This window comes from Seriola lalandi, unplaced genomic scaffold (assembly GCF_002814215.2).
Source record: "Seriola lalandi dorsalis isolate HSWRI2012SDOR001 ecotype SW California unplaced genomic scaffold, Sedor1 jcf7180002054130, whole genome shotgun sequence".
NCBI lineage: Eukaryota > Metazoa > Chordata > Actinopteri > Carangiformes > Carangidae > Seriola > Seriola lalandi.
Genome location: NW_019524683.1, coordinates 33,566 through 49,665, shown reverse-complemented (window position 1 = coordinate 49,665; position 16,100 = coordinate 33,566). Strand labels below are relative to the sequence as shown.

General features: G+C 41.0%; 1 protein-coding gene across 1 annotated transcript; it reads right to left on the bottom strand.

Annotated features, from left to right (window-relative positions):
- Nucleotides 1–849: 849 nt before the first annotated feature.
- On the bottom strand, nt 850–14,461 carry cop1 (COP1 E3 ubiquitin ligase). Its single transcript, XM_023403386.1, has 20 exons — nt 13,763–14,461; nt 13,579–13,638; nt 12,779–12,876; nt 11,937–12,001; nt 11,694–11,813; nt 8,395–8,463; nt 8,119–8,178; nt 7,459–7,538; nt 7,154–7,217; nt 6,839–6,953; nt 6,469–6,604; nt 5,925–6,068; nt 5,488–5,596; nt 4,953–5,034; nt 4,696–4,812; nt 3,760–3,877; nt 3,301–3,425; nt 2,919–3,079; nt 2,578–2,622; nt 850–2,011 (listed from the first exon to the last, which is right to left on the bottom strand). The coding sequence occupies exons 1-20, from the start codon at nt 14,113–14,115 to the stop codon at nt 1,994–1,996; spliced, it is 2,139 nt and encodes a 712-aa protein (XP_023259154.1). The 5' UTR covers nt 14,116–14,461; the 3' UTR covers nt 850–1,993.
- Nucleotides 14,462–16,100: the final 1,639 nt, after the last annotated feature.

The following is a 16,100-nucleotide window of genomic DNA, read 5'->3' as shown; positions in this document are numbered from 1 at the left end:
CTCCTCACATATATATTTGACAAATGGATGTTGGATATGTGCAATCAGCCTGTAAGACTAATGCAACAGTTGTGACAGCTAACCGTGTTTGCAGCATCTGTGTGACAGCCTGTTGCCGTCAGGTTGCCGGTGCAGGTGGGTGTACTTGGTGTCCTCGGGGGGCCACAGGTCAGGTCCACCCCTCCCTCCTCCCCAGCTCTTCTGGCTCCAAAAAACCAAGATGGCGACGTCCATTAGGCCAAATTCAAGGCTTCAAAACGGCATTTCACAAACCAATGGTTGACGTCACGTTAGTTTGCCACTTGAAATACACACACAAGCAAATATAGGCTTGCACACAAACATGTCAACCCCCCCTGCCAACACAGCTTCAAATGCACAATAGGACAGGTCATTTTAAATACTGTGGCATTTCATTTTTTTATATTGTTAAATGTTTCTCTGTAAAATTTTCTTTTCATATAATTTTAATTTTGCAGAAGGTTGAGTCTCCCTGTTGTTCTGGGTAGCCAACTGCTAATTCTTTGTTTATCACGGTCAGAAGAAAGTGTGAAATTTCCTGAGTAACGGAGCCATAATAGATGCCTCTCACAGTAACGGGTTTCGCATGAACTGTAATAGCCCCAGTGTAAACATGATATTTTGTGGCTCTCTGGTATTTCAGCTAATACAGATGTGTTCCAGGAGACTGAAGATTTAACAGATTATCATTTCACAGAAGGTTTAGACGCCCCATCCTCATAAGAGCCATTACCAACAGTAAACACATAACTCAGTCACACAAGTACACCCGAGAGAAATCTTAAAATGCCAGAAGTATCAAGTTAAAATATGACCAAACATGGAAAATTGTTTCGAAATAATTTATTCAGTTATACAAATACAAAACACCTCTCTCACTCAGTTATCATAAAATAGGTAGGTTTTGGCGGTGTTTACCAAATCCCCTGGATGTGTCAACACGGATCACCACTCCACAGAAACTGACAGCAGTTTGCCTGAAGTTACAATGCAGTTCAGTTCATATCAGGTGTTTTAACCTACAGTATGTGAAGAGAAATTCCATTGCTACTTAATAAAATATGATTCTGTGAGGTTTACATTTTTTAACAACCAACAAATAAGCTCACATATGTGAAAAAAAAAAAAAAAATCCAGTTCAATGTAGCATTGTAAATCAATGCCTTAGTTACATGAGAATTGCTGTGATTACAGACAAACATGTCAAATCTCATTTTGTTCAGATAGTAACGGAAATATCAGCAGTTTCTCAACATTTCCATAATTTACTGGTCTTCCATGACCTCCGTACACGACCTCACATCCTACACTCTTCAGAAAATGAACTGACGATACGCTTGACAGAATGAAATTCAAGTCATATTTATTAAAACTGGTTTCTCCCAATCTGGAAAACACAAAAATACACATAAAAGGGGGAAAAAAAGGAGTTCGACAAACAACGTAGGGGGGGTGGGGGGGGTGGAGAGGGGTTAAAAGCTTCACGTGAAGACATCATTTTTGCATGTCATTTTGTCTTGTGCTTTGGCCTTTAAAAGGGAAAATGCATCACACTAGTAGCATTTGGCTGGATGTACCCTCGAGAGCAACAGCTTAATTAAAAAGGTACAAGTTTTGATTTGACCTAAAACCATAAAGAGGTGTTCTATTGTAGCCGATAAACAAAAATGCTTTCTAAAGTCTCTTGTTCCATTTTGTGCCGAAAGCCGGGTCCTCGTTTTGTTGCTGTAAAACGACAGCACATCTTCTCCTGCTATACTGATGCACTGCTCCAAAGTCTTTACTGCTGTCCAAAAAAAGTGTAGCTCATTAAAAATAAGACAGGTTCAGTTTTATTTCAGCTCTGCCGGTTTTGGTGGACATCCTAATTCAGCAGGCAGCTTGGGTTCTCTCCCTGCATCAGACTGATCCTCTACCAAACAAAGAGACGCTGACGGTAGTTCTGTCACCCGCTGAAGACACGGTGGGACGTTCAGACGAGCTCAAGTACCTGCGTGGAGAGAAAAGATAGACCTGTTAAGTTATCTGGAAACAAAGAGTTAAAACAAGACCAGGTCAAAACCTAGTAAACAGCTGGACCATGTCATAGGCTGTTGGCTTTCTGCCTAGTGTCAGTCGTTTATCTGTTTGCTTCTCACAGTGGACGCTGAACCCTGGTGTTGTCCAGCCATGTCGACCATTTTTGATTTGATGTGGTGAGGTTTTGAAATCTCTGCTGCTAAGACCTCTGCTGTCACCCTGTACGATGACAGTGAATAGCATTTCCTGTTTTTCTACTCAAAGATTCCAGCAATAACAGGTTACATATGGACTAACGGACCAGCAGGTTGATATTAGATCTGAGAAGATTAATTAATTGACAGAAAATTAACTGAAAACTATCAATTTATAAGTTCAGTCATTTTTTTCCAAACAAAAATGTCCAACATTCTCTTATCAAATTGACCAATTAATTCAGTCCTAATGAGTCCTGATACCCTGAGGTCTATAACAACACTCATGCTGTAGGTCTGTGGTTATCAGTATGTCTCATGTACATGTTTCAAAAATACAAACCTTGATTGTTCCTTGACTGTTTGCAGCAATCAGCACATTTGACTCCTGAAAAACAAAATATAACTAATAAAACACAGCACTGTTTCTTGAAGTTACAGCACGGATAGTTAATTACCTATAGAGCAATTAGTATAATTTGTATATTTGGATTAAATTGCACATTTTGATTGAAGACAAAGAGAGGGAACTTTAATTGTTTTTTTCATGACTCATACACCTTTCGATTTTACCAAAGGCATCAAGATGGAAAGGTGTTTTCTTCTTCCGTATGAGCACAAAGTAGTCGATGTTATATTCTTTGTAGTATATCAACAACAAGTGCAATAATGAGGCGGACTCACTCCATCAGGCAGGGCCCTCCAGCAGACAGCGCTCACAAACTCGTTGGTGTCGTCCTCCTTCTTGTCCTTGTCCAGGACACTCTTCACTGTGTCAAACTTGAATGTTAGCAGTGTCTTGGAAAGTCCTTTGTAGTAAAGGTAGAGGGAGTTGTTCTCACTGCCTGTACACACACACACACACACACACACACACGGAAAAGACGATGTTTTATTGGAAATCATTTTCATATTGCTAGCCAGAGTGAGAAACTTCGAAATTGTCTTCCGGATTATGTGGTGGTGGTGACCACTGCCTTTGCTAAACAAACGCCAAGAGAAATGCTGCAACACAGATTATTTTTGGAACATGGCAGTCATCATCTCACTCGGAGGAAATGCTTACCACAGGCAACATAGTCTCCATTGGAAGCTAGGCCGACAAAGTTCTTCTCATTGATGTGACCCTTGAAGGAGCGCAGACAGTGGGTTTTGTTGACGTTCCACAGCTTCAGCTGACTGTCCGTCGAGCTGCCAATTAAAGGCCAGAAATACATATTGAGTCCAGAACTGAAGGACATTCGGTGACGTGACATGTTGAAACTGCATGTCAGTGGTGTGTGGTACAACTTTCTCAGTCCAAGTATTATTTTTTTTTGTGAAATCTGGTTATTTTTTATTATAGATTAGTGGAGAAAACAGAGAATGAGCCATAAATAAATGTCAGGATAAGTGTCATGTCAAATAAAACAGTTTACGGATAATATTACAAGTACATATTGAATGATGTTAAAGTGTCTCTGTAGCAGGAATCATTTCCAAGCCCTGCTGCTCAAAATAAGAAAATAAAGCTTGACTGACTTACGCAGAAACAATTTCCTCTCCGTTGACAAACTTGGCGTAGGACACGGCCTTCCTGTGGCCTTTGAACACCATGATTGGCTGTTTAGTGTTGCGTAGATCATAGTAGTGGACGCAGTGGTCTGTGATGAATAAAAAAACAAACAAAAGGTATGTGTGTGGAGGGAGAAAATACTTACTCACTGACACTTGTTTTTCTAACAAGCTGTGTTCTTCCATTTGTTTTTAGCCTAAAGACAGTAAACCACCAAACTCCGACATTCAAGGGGGGGCTTCCTTTTTCAGGATTGGTGGGCTTGGGCCTCAGAGACACAGGCAATAAGGTAAATAAGCCAGGGCATTTCACAGCTGGATAACAGTTTCGGAGCCGCTGTTCATCCAGTATTAGCTTCTTGAAAGATTGTTTCTATGTACAACTGAATATTTCTAATTCTTACATCTCCTTTGGGACAGTAATAAATAGTCTGGACCACCAGAGTCTGTGTGACTAGAGGAAATTTAGTGGTCTACGAGGAAAAACTGCTGTGGTGTGAGGTTTGTGCACCAGGGTCAGAAAACAACAATAGTGTCACATCTCAAAGAGAGAAAAACAAGTTTCTTTGCCTGTGATTTTGATGAGAGACAGCTGAATGCACTGATCAAATTCCCTGGTTTTATTTTCTTCAATTCAGACTTGTAACGTCTAAAATAAACTGAGCTGATTGTTAGACCTGGAACTGACCTTGTACCACAACCTTTAAACCTGCTTATACACCATGTGAGGGATTATAAAGTGCATTCCCATTTAACACGTTTGTGACATGTAGGTTAGACATTTGCAAAGAATAACGATTTCTCACAATAACTGCATTTGTTCGCATCAATTTTTTTTTTTTTTACCACAACAACAATAGAACGATGACAAAGACAAGAGAGACCTAAACCCCAGGCCTCATCTTACCTGCACAGCCAAAGGCCAGGTGATATCTGGAGGTCGGACTGAATTTAACACAGCAGACATTGGCCTTGGCCTCGATGCTGGCCACCGAGTTGTCAAGATTGGTTGACCATAACTTCACTGAAAAAGAAAAAACAAAAACAATTAACAGACATGAGAACATTTGACCCTGGGTTTAGAGGCAGGGAGTGAAGAGGCCAGAAAAATGAAAGATGATCTATGTGTGAAAACCTGTCGGACAAAATATTTTTCCCATTTACCTTTAGCGTCATCGGAACCAGAGGCTAAGAGCTTAGGGTCCATCAGATTGAAGTCGACACTCCAACACCTTTTTTCATGTTCCTGCAAACGAAGAGGAGGCGGCCTTAAAAAGGTGTCATGAAAAACATTATTGGAGATTCACCGTCTCACTGCAATGTTCTTGGTCGATTGTGATCTCCAATTTTTTTTTTGTCTGACCTGCTTTCTAACAACTGTAGCTGACAGATACACAAATTAATGAATCAACAATTCTATGTTCATAATAAAACACATAGAAATGTTCAGCAGGGTGTGTGTGGTCCAGTTTGTTCCTCCACAGCTTACTTTGACCTTACAGGCATCGCTTTATTACCCGTTATCTTTCAGCATGAAAGCATTTTAAACTCTTTATTGTCATTCTCGTGTCTTCTTTTAAAATATGCTTTAAACTATGTGTATTCTTTTAAATGACAGCAAAGCAATGAGACGGCAAAGTAAGAATTTTGTTGCATAGTGTCATCTGTTAGTGATAATGATTCCTATGAAGTCTCATACCTGGTAGACTTTGGACCTCTGGCCGGTGAACCCATCCCACAGGATGACGGTACCCTCATAGTCACTGCTGGCCAGAAGGTTCTTGTGATAGCTGCTCCAGCTGATACAGCTGCAACAAACAAGGCTGGGATCACTCTCAGTTCACAGTGAGTCACATTCTTATCAACTGCTTCGTTCACCATTTCTTTTGACTCGGGCCTCGGCGGACAGCAGTCACACATTAAGGTTTCTAGCTCCACCGGAATGGAGGCTCTGCTCTTTATTTACCCGTTGCTATGGTGATTCATAGTATTGGAGCACCATTGATGATGGCCTTTTTATTTCATTCACCACGCACAGTTCAGGGTCAGAGTCAGGGGTTTGTTAAATGTGTCTTCTGGATCTGAAAGACGTCTACACGTCCTCACTCCTGTGGGGGAGGAATGATTTCCTCTAACCTGATTTTGGAATTGCAGGTCATTTCGTTGACAGGATAGTGGATGTCCACTGCGTCCTGGATCACAGTGCCGTACTCAAACACCTTGATCTTCTTGGTCACACCAGCAATGGCAAAGTAGTCACAGTCACGGTCGAACTCAATACTGAAACAGAAGTGGGAACACAATGGCAGAGAGTGAGCGGGCTCATCAAGATTAGAGAAGAAGATAAGATATTTCTGTTTCTCTTCCACTGTTTGTACTAGATTCAGAACTGATCTGGAAGACGGGAACACAAATCTTGTTCTGATGAGAATCAAACAAAGAAGTAAAATGTGCCCACGTAAAACCTCACATTATATATCATTCCTACCTGCAGGGCAACGATGAAAAAACTGATTCACCAAGACTTGTGTTCCTTTTTTTGACATAGCACAAGATGAAAACTGTCTTAGGTCTGACCTGTTTTGTTAAACATTAATTAACAAAGAGCATAATTTGCATGATTTGACCATGCAGCTGAACACCGACACCGACACGCAGCTTCAACCTTTTTCTTTCGTACCTGGAGACGATACTGGAGCCGTTATACAGGTCACTGGCGTAGGAGAGGGTGGCCAGCGGCCGCACAGAGTTGTAGCGAGTGAACTTGGACAAACACTCCATGAAATCATCCAGCTGGTTCAGGTTCCTGCCCTCATCTGAAAACACCAGAAACACACCGTTGTATGCCTTTTACAAAGAGAAGCAGCAACACTTGGGCGGTCGGAGACACGACCATCCGTCCATCATCTGAGGTGAAATACACAGCTCTAAGACACGAAGCCCCCTACTCAGGTCCGTCTTTTCAGGGAACTGTAGTCATTTCTCCAGGGATCAGAACAACAGATTCTTATCCGACCAAACTGCAGTTGTACCGTGACCAAGACCTGTACCTGTGATGCGTGACATTTTGTTGGAGAAGTAGCACTGTTCTAGATCCTCGAAATGAGCCGTCAGCCTCTTTCTTCTTGACGCCAGGGTGCTGTTGTACCAGGTCTGACGCTTTCCCTGGAAAAAGAGAACAGTCAGAGAACAGTGCTAATCTAATGCTAACATTTATTCTGGTAAAACCCATTTACAGTTTTACTGAGAATGCGTGACTCTTTTTGTTACCACTACAAAAACATATATACATTAATTTAAACGCAATATCCAAAACTTGGGAACAAAGATTTTTTACAAATCACTGAGGAACTTCTCTGACTTACCTGGGTTGTTCCACCAAATCCTGGAGGCTGGCTGTAGTCTGGTGGATCAATAATACTGCTACAGCTACTCAACAAACAGACAAGACATACATGTGTGTTTAGCTAAGTAGCTGCTTCATAAAGACACAGTCCTTATTATAGAACAAATGGCATCAACATTAACATCAGTAAGCTCATGTCTGTGCTGGGAGTGAGTTTTCTATTTTAATAAACAGAGAAGATGAATGTGGTAATTTGTCCTGTGATGGCGCTGGATTCATTTCCTTTACAGATATAATTTGTCAGAACACAGAGGTCAGCTGTACCTGGCTGCTGGTGAGGGAGCCTCCACATTAGGCACCGTACACTCTGCCTCCATCATCGGGGAGTACAGCCCGCTCATTTCCTGGAAAATGACACAGAAAGAACGTGTTTGTCAGTCTCGCGCTGCGGTGATGAGTGGCTCCGGTTGTTGCCGTCTCACAACAGAATTGATTCTCAGGAGCATCTATAGACATTTTTACTACTGCTGAACCTGTTTATAAACAGAGCTGAACAAAGGGAATTGTTGCATTTTTGTATTTTCACTGGGGTTTGTACCAAACAAGCATGTTCCCTTATGTCTGGAGAATTGATTTGTAGGTCTGGGCATCTTTGTAGCATCACAATGCTTCATTTATTGTGGTATGTTGTGACACATTTTACCTTTACCAAAACAACATTTGGCCATATTGCAATTTTCGAAAAATATTTCAATCATTTGTTCAGCCCTAGATTACAACTGGGCAAAAACAAACAACTTCCTGTCGTTTTTAGAACGGCAACATGTACCTGTCCCTTTCACCTCATGCTTCATTTATCTTTGACTCATGTTTCTCCCTCCACAACCCCCCCGATGCAAGTCCCGCCGGAGAGGCACACGTCACAGTTTCAAGACTTCCTGTTTACACCGTGCAAATGGGTGATGAGTTCTGCGTTTTCTTTACCTCAACACGCTTGATGTCCTCTTCAAGAAAGTTGAGCTCCTTCTGCAGTTGCTCCAGTTGCTGATGACGGAGCCAGAAACACATAAGTACACGCGCCTGTGGACATTTCTTTAAATCATGTGACATATTGTTTTTACAAGTAATTAAATTCGTTAAACGGTTGAGTTTTCTCCGGTGTATTAATATTTTCACATATTCTTAACAACTGCATTGTGTTCCCAACTGACGAGTCTTTGTGCAGCAGCTCTTATATTATGTAGATAAAAACAACAGCACCTCTCTCTTGTTTCTTCTGGCTTCTTTAAGGAACTCCATGAGGATCTGTCTCTGAGCTGCTTGAGATTCCTAGTGGGGGAGACAGACAAAGTACATAATCACACACAAGCACAAGCAAAGCCAAAGAATACCTTTTGCTTATCCAGATCAAAAAGATAATAAGATATAGAAAATTTTTTAGTCCTCAGTGGAAAATGTGTTCGGTGTGGAGGCTCTGGTCCCTCTATGGCCTCATTTTATTTCTAATACCTTTTTTTTTTCTAAAATTCTGCAGATCAGGATTTATCACCTGAAATGCACACATTCGTAGCTTCACATACACCTTCTGCATTTGTACTTCCACTCAAAATAAAAGTAGGGCAGTTGTAGGAGTTAATGTAAATTTTAAACATTTGGAGATGGAGACGAGATCTAAACCAAACATCAGCACCGCCTTAAAGAGCTCGTCTCATTTCTCTCCGTAGCAAAACGGATTTGAGAAGCAACGGGGAAAAGGTGAGCCACAGCTAAAACTGCAGATATTTCCATGAAGGTTTGTTTTAAGAGGCAAAACAAAAGAGCAGCCCCACCTCCAGAATTTAAAAGGCAGGAATGGAGCCTGCCATCACTCCCGCTATCAAGCTGTTAATATAATTTGGACGGTTTGTTTACTTTAATGAGTAATAGTAGAAGTAGTAATACAGGCCAGTATTTTCAATCATGTTCATTTGAGAGGGACACAAGAAAAGAAACAAAACATCCACGACTGTACCCACAATTTAGAAATTTATATGGTCAAAAAAAATGCCTTTAAGTTGTAGGGACTTGAAACATCAGGAAAAATATTTACATTCCTTTAGAAAGTGTGAATTTGATCCAGCCATCAAGTGACACATCTATATGAGGTATAAATGGGTAATTCATAATTGATATAGTAACTTCAGTGACTGTCAGAACAAATAAATCTGATTAAAAACAGTGAAATTAAACCACAGGCAAATCGTTTAAGAAAAATGAGAACACACACACGCACGCACACACACACACTAATATAAACACATCGGTAATATATCCTGTAAATTCAGCCAAATGTCCCGATGAACGATTCCACCAGAAAGACTGGACGACCCCGCCCGCTTCATATCTGGCAAATCTGAACCAGAGTTACTGCGAAAGAAAATATTAGAGGAATGACATGAAACCAGAGGAGAGGAAGGTGGTGCCAGTGAGGAGAAGTGTTAGCGTAGTGAATCAGAAATTTGACCTGGCTCCTTTGTTTTGCAGAACAGAATAGCAAACTCGGCTGCTTTTGGAACAGCTGATAAAAGGATCTATTGCCAATTTAGAAAATGTTGACTGTCAGATTCTAGACCCCAAAGTTAGAAGGAAAAAATAAAATTTCTCTTTAGAAAGACTGTCGGATAATTGGACTGAACACCCGATTCCAACGATTTCTCAAGCGGCTCAGTTCACAGACATCAGACGCACTGACACAGACAATCTCCCACGATAACATGAACGCTCTCCTTCCTCTTTACTGCTGCTGCTGAGAAAAACTAACACAGTGTAAGAGTCGCGTTTGACCTTAACTGAGCCTCATGATGTCCTCACAGACTCACATTCAACACTAGGAAAGCAGCTTAACGTGTTCCTTCCTCTGATAAATGTGATCATTCCTTTGCAATCATTAATATTGTTCTTTGCACAGTGACTCTGTGATGTGTCTCCCTTCCACCCAAACTGCTGAGGGAGGAACTCTGCCCCACTGAGGCTGAGAGGAAGACAGCTGACGTCCATAGCGTTTGAACTTTTTGGTGAACTGTGGATTTAAACCATTCAGGGAGACACGACTTATTTCAGGCCCGTGTGCTTCCAGAAACTTGAACTCTAGAGAAGCCTGTTGTTTCTTGTGTTCCCACCTCAAGGCAGGTTGACATTACAGGACAATAATGTTGTTAATGAAGTTAACATGTACGAGCTGAACCCTTGCTGAGGTGCTGGCAGATTCCTACCCGTTTGAGATTTGTACAGTTGTTTTCCGTCACTGCTCTCTGAACGGACTTCAGACACAAATCAACACGAGGAATAGAGGGGACTTCTGAAACAGCAGCCATGAAGAGGAACAACAGGCTAGTGTAGCCAACATCAGCACTGTGTATTACATTTTAACAGTTAATATAAACTTGTCAGTCCTCTCTTATGTGCAAACCATGTGATGGCGACAGTGTTTCTAAATAATGTCAAACACATCTTTGATATTTCTGCTTTGAAACGTCTCGTTACGCATCAGCCGATAATCCGATCTTGGTCGATGCATTGGTCTCGCTCTCGTGTCTGCGCCTATTCAGCCATGCAGACAGATATTGCTCGAGTTTGACAGAGGAAGCTAAATGTGATGAGGTGAAGTGGGCATCTTTGCAATTCAAGAGCAGACATTTGAAATCTGTTGCCTCGTGTGACGCAACTCAATTTCAAAACGGGTTTTGAAAGGGGTTTTAAAACTCTGTGGCTGCTGTCGCTCCGAGGGGAAAGTCAACAGGATACGTTGTGGCTCCTACTTCTCTTTTCCTGTGACTTCTTCAAGAAGAAAAAGGGATGTTCCAAACTGTCTGACAGAGAGAGAGAGGTGCACCAGATTTTACTGCCTTTACTCAGTCAGTGTAAACCAGGAAACAAACATACCCTCTGAATAATACCAGTCTCACGACACAGCAACTCTTGACTCTTTCTACGCAGCCTGGGGCACGTCCTTCCAGAAAAACTAAAACCACGTATATGACACAGCACGTCTGCTGGATAATGTCATTCCTAGATGTGTTATTGCTCATGCTCTCCTCTGTCAAATAGGACCTCATCCACAGGACACTGTTACGTGAAGACCTGCCACTAAATCACCTGCTCAGAATGTATAAAAGCGAATTATGCTGTGATGCTCAAAAAAACATCCATTACAATATAACGTGTTTTACACATTTTTGATTATTCCAATTTTTTATATTATTGAATTCCCATTTTCATTGTCAAGAAAAGTTATTATTGTTCAAAACATATTCAAACAGATTAAAAACTAGGATCAGGCAACAGTTCTAACCAAAGACTGTCCCAATATTTTTCAACATAATCTTTAAAATATGCTTAAACCCAATTAACTTGTGTGAATCTCGCATTTGGAAAGTGATTCTGTATCTTTCTCCTTTTTCATGGAACATTGCACAACCTTGGTGGAGCTTATCGGTCAAAACGCAGATGCAAAATGCAAAGAACGTTTAGGAGCATTGTATATTAAACACATATCTGATCAGTCTCAGCCCCTTACTTACCGCCTCCAGCTGCTTCTTCTTCTGAACCAGGAGCTCCAGCATCAGATTGACATTTGCCAGGTCCAGGTTCTCCTGGTCAGGACTCAACACATCCTGGAAGACCTGCCACCTAGACCCGTTCTGGGAGTCAGAGACACGGATCAGTAACAAATAATGTTTTCTTTTTTTTCTCTTAAGGTGAGGGTGAAAATCAGAGTGTGCGAGTTAGAGGGATCAAAGCAGTTATGTGTGTATTGTACTTACAGGATGATCTAATTTTAGCCTCTTCTCCTCCGACCGTTGTTTCTGTTTAAGGATCAGTTCATTTACTGTGAACACGGTGGGGAAGGGTGGAGGGCGTGGTGGGGAAGGGGGTAAATGAGAGAGGTGAAAAGGGTTGCGTAAGTAATTGACAGAAACACTTTGAGGGTGTAACTTAAATAGTAGAGCGATGACACTTTGGGTGAGGCAGTGTAGTTGTTTCAGAGACAGTAAAGATACCACCAAAAGTTTCATTACAATAATGGCCGAGTTATCTACTTTCAAGGAGACATACAGGCGGCTTCCATCGAAGTTTATGCACTTTCACTGGAGTCTGTTAGAACATAAACTGAGCCATCTACACGTGAACTTCACATTTCACCGTATGTGTCCGTCTTCTGGATTTTGAATCTCTTATTTACCATGCAATCACCTGAGATTCCAGAGAGGCCTTTTATAAACTTTGGTTGGATAAAAAGGCAGAAAGTTCAAAACATGTAGGGGCAACCTTAACATGAGATTTGAGCAGCATAACGTATGTATTCGGTCAAATCTCACTGACATATTTAAGTCGTTATGGCCCTCACCCTCACCTTCATTCACTTCAACTTTACTGTAAACATGATGTAAATGTCAGACAAATGTATTCAAATAAAGCTGATTTTAAGATTATTATATAAAGTACAGTACGATGGATGTGCACCATGAGACAAAACAATTATGTGTTAACATACACGTTAATCATTTCAGAGGGGTTTTTTTATATCGTAAATTAAAGCAGGAAAGAGCAAAGAAGGTCACCTTACATATCAAACGAACCCCATCTTCTTAATCGTAATACCTACCAAGAAAGTTTGGGTAAAGCTGATCTACGTTATCCACGATATAGTTACACTTGGGACATCTGTTGCTATCCTCAAGGCTCTGGCGGATACACCTGAAACTGCAGGAAGGAGAAAGTTGTGAATTCTGTGGAAATAACTGAAACAGTACAAGGAAATTAGAATAAAACGTGTTGACAGTCTGAGTCACCAGTAATAAAGTAAAGTTGCAGCTAACAAGTTTAAAACCATGTCATGCTGAGACACGTTTGACTTCTCTACTCCCACACTGCTTTTGCACATGGGTTGTTTTAAGGAAATGTTTGATCATGTTGTTGCCCTACTTTTGTTTAAATCATTTTAATATGAACATCAACATCTACCCTGCTTGACATTGGTAGTGACTCCACCTGCATGCACACACGCAGTCTCATAATTCGTGCCACATTTTCAGTCTGAATCATCTAACAAATACAATTATCATTCATTTGCAAGGGCAAAAACAATTTATCAATTGTGCATGGAGTGGGTTTGGTTTGTTCAAGTGGGAAACTGTTTTCAGAAGATTAGTTTAGGTGTTGGGTAAAGTGTTGGACACATGTAAGCATCACTGAGACACAACGTGCAAGACGATGTTGACAAAAAGCATTTGGCAGATCACATTAATTGTTATTTCTTACAATCTCACAGAAGACCTCACTTTCTTATCTTTGTCGGGCATTCAAACAGCTCCTCGGCGGGCGTGTCATTGTTCCCAAACAAACTTCATATCATTTTCCATGCAAACACTTATCTCACAGCCTCTGTTACAAATGAACACTTACCAGAAACTGTGCCCACACTTTGTCATGTGTGCCTCTTCTATCATTTCGAAGCAAATGGGACTGGAAATCGGACAAAAAGCCGCGTTAAGTGCAAGTCTCAAACTTTCCCACTAGTAACATTGGATACCCTGCAACCACACAACATTTTTCCAGACACAGTTTTTTTTTTCATGACAACACTCACCAGACAAAATCGTTGCTTTTATCTTCGTATGAATTCAAGAGGCCGTTATATAAAGGTGCTTGATGGAGGGATTTCTTTCTGCTGCCTGAAGACGCTGAGGGTCTGCTCAGAGAAGCAAAGCCGCCCCGGGACGACGGCACGGCGGCCAAAGTAGGCACCGACAAGCCACCCTCGCCGGCTGCTGCCAAGGTCCGGCTGGGCACAACATTTCCAGAATTGTTACCATTACTTGTGACGGCGTTGCTGCCACCGCCACCATTTGTGTTCCCCGTGCCTCCCGTGCTGCTGCTACTTGTGCTGGGCACTGAACTCGCCCCACCAGCGTTTAGCTGTGGCCGGTTGCCTGACATCATGCAAGGCCGACAAGAAACTCCCCAAAATCCGCTGCGTTGCTGCTCAAAGCATCCGGACAGTGCTGCTATTTGGCTGCTTTAGCAGGTTGGCTAGCTAGCTGGCTCGCTTATGTGCTAGCATCCTGGGAGAAAGCAACAGTGCCCGGACATCCAGCGTTTTTTAAACTTGTCCTTTTGGTGTCTGCCTCACTTTTGTCACTGACAGCGTATTAGAAAATCACTATAATACAAAAGGCAAAAAAGCATGAACACTGAAACAGACAAAAACAACCACAACTGCGTTGTCTGGGAGATTAGCCGGCTAGCTACTGTTAGCTACGGACAGGAATCGCTTGAGTTTCCTCGACTACCCAGTTACCCAGTGCGCTCCTGGATTTCAATTACTGCCCCCTGGCGAGAAGGAGTTTAACTGCGCTGGTGGAAATATCAAACTGCACTCCAAGGTTTATTATTTCCCCCCGCTTCATTTATGTTACTAAACTTTATTATGAAATAATTAGCAAAGAGGTTTATTTTTCACCTTAGAAACAGGGTTTATGATGAAATAATTTCAACTCAAAGGTACACTTACTAGCTTTTTTCTGGGCTTTCAACCACATCTGCCTGTTGTGCTATTAAAAGCTCACAAGAGGCAATTTAGTGGATCTTTGAGACTATTTTGGCACATATAATGAATCCAATACGGCAACTCGAACAACAGGCCAAACAATTAAAATGTTAGTCTCAACAAAAACAAGAAGGAACTTTCATTGCAGAGATATTGTTTTGCATTTTGCATTGCATTTTCCTATTTTGGTCACTCAGTGTATAGACTAGCAGTTCGACGCCGTGGTTCACCTTTTTCTTTTAAAAGTCAATCTGATAACAATAGTTTTAGATGGAAATCACTTTCATGTTCACGTTAATTGTTTCTTACATTTAGTTAAGAAAGTCAAAAGCCACGTAGCAGTTATGATGCATATGAGGATAATATTCAAATATCACATTAAAATGACAAGTTCCTTTAAAAAAAAAAAAATGACATGAACATGATAATAATACCTCAGGATAACAAATATACCTTAAATCAAACTGAACATCACAGATACACAGGTTCCTTTTTCAAATACTCTTAAGAAAATTATAATGACTTCAGTCTACTGTAGAAATACAGAGTGCCTCCTCATGTTTGTCCTTTTCTTTTTCCAGATGATATTGCCTTTACATCAAAAACAAGCAACTAGGTCACATCCACAAAGTGCAGCCAGTGACCGTGCCAAGAAAAACAGTGTCATGTCATTCAAGCATCCACCTGCAGCTTCGCAAATAAAACCTAAGGAGCGCTAACGTATTCATGCTCACAGTTTATCCAGCCTGCTACTTGCTTTTCCATTTTTACCTCCACATGGGCAAACAAGGGGTCCTCCATGGTAGGCACGCACAACATGGATTTTCCCATGTTTTTGTTTGTGGAAGAAGTTTATATGTATCATTATGGAGCTCAGGTAGGATGTGAAATAAGGTTTTCAGCAAGAGGAAAACTACTGGATACATTGAAGAGTAAATTAATTTCCCTGAAGAGGACCACCGTGTAAAATGTCTTTCTGTGTGCTGCACAGGTCAATCACACTGGCTTTAATTTAATGTGACTCAAAATGAAGTCGAAGTGCCGATACAAGAACACTCAATGTTTATGCAGTTTTCAGTCTACTGGCATTAAATACACTAAAATATAGAAAAATATAGAACATTTTTTAAAGTTAGGAATTATCTAGTCATATCTAGTTTCCATATCTTTATATGGGCTTTATGAAGATACAATACAGAGATACAAAGATATTTAAAACAGATAAAGGATGTAACTTGCATTTAACATCAGACACAAATATAAGTTTTAGCTCATAATTCAGGGATCTTAAAAACTGTGCACATGCAACAACCGACTCTAAATGAAACTCCCGGAGCAAAACACCTGCGGTACTGTATATACACTGTATTGCATTTGC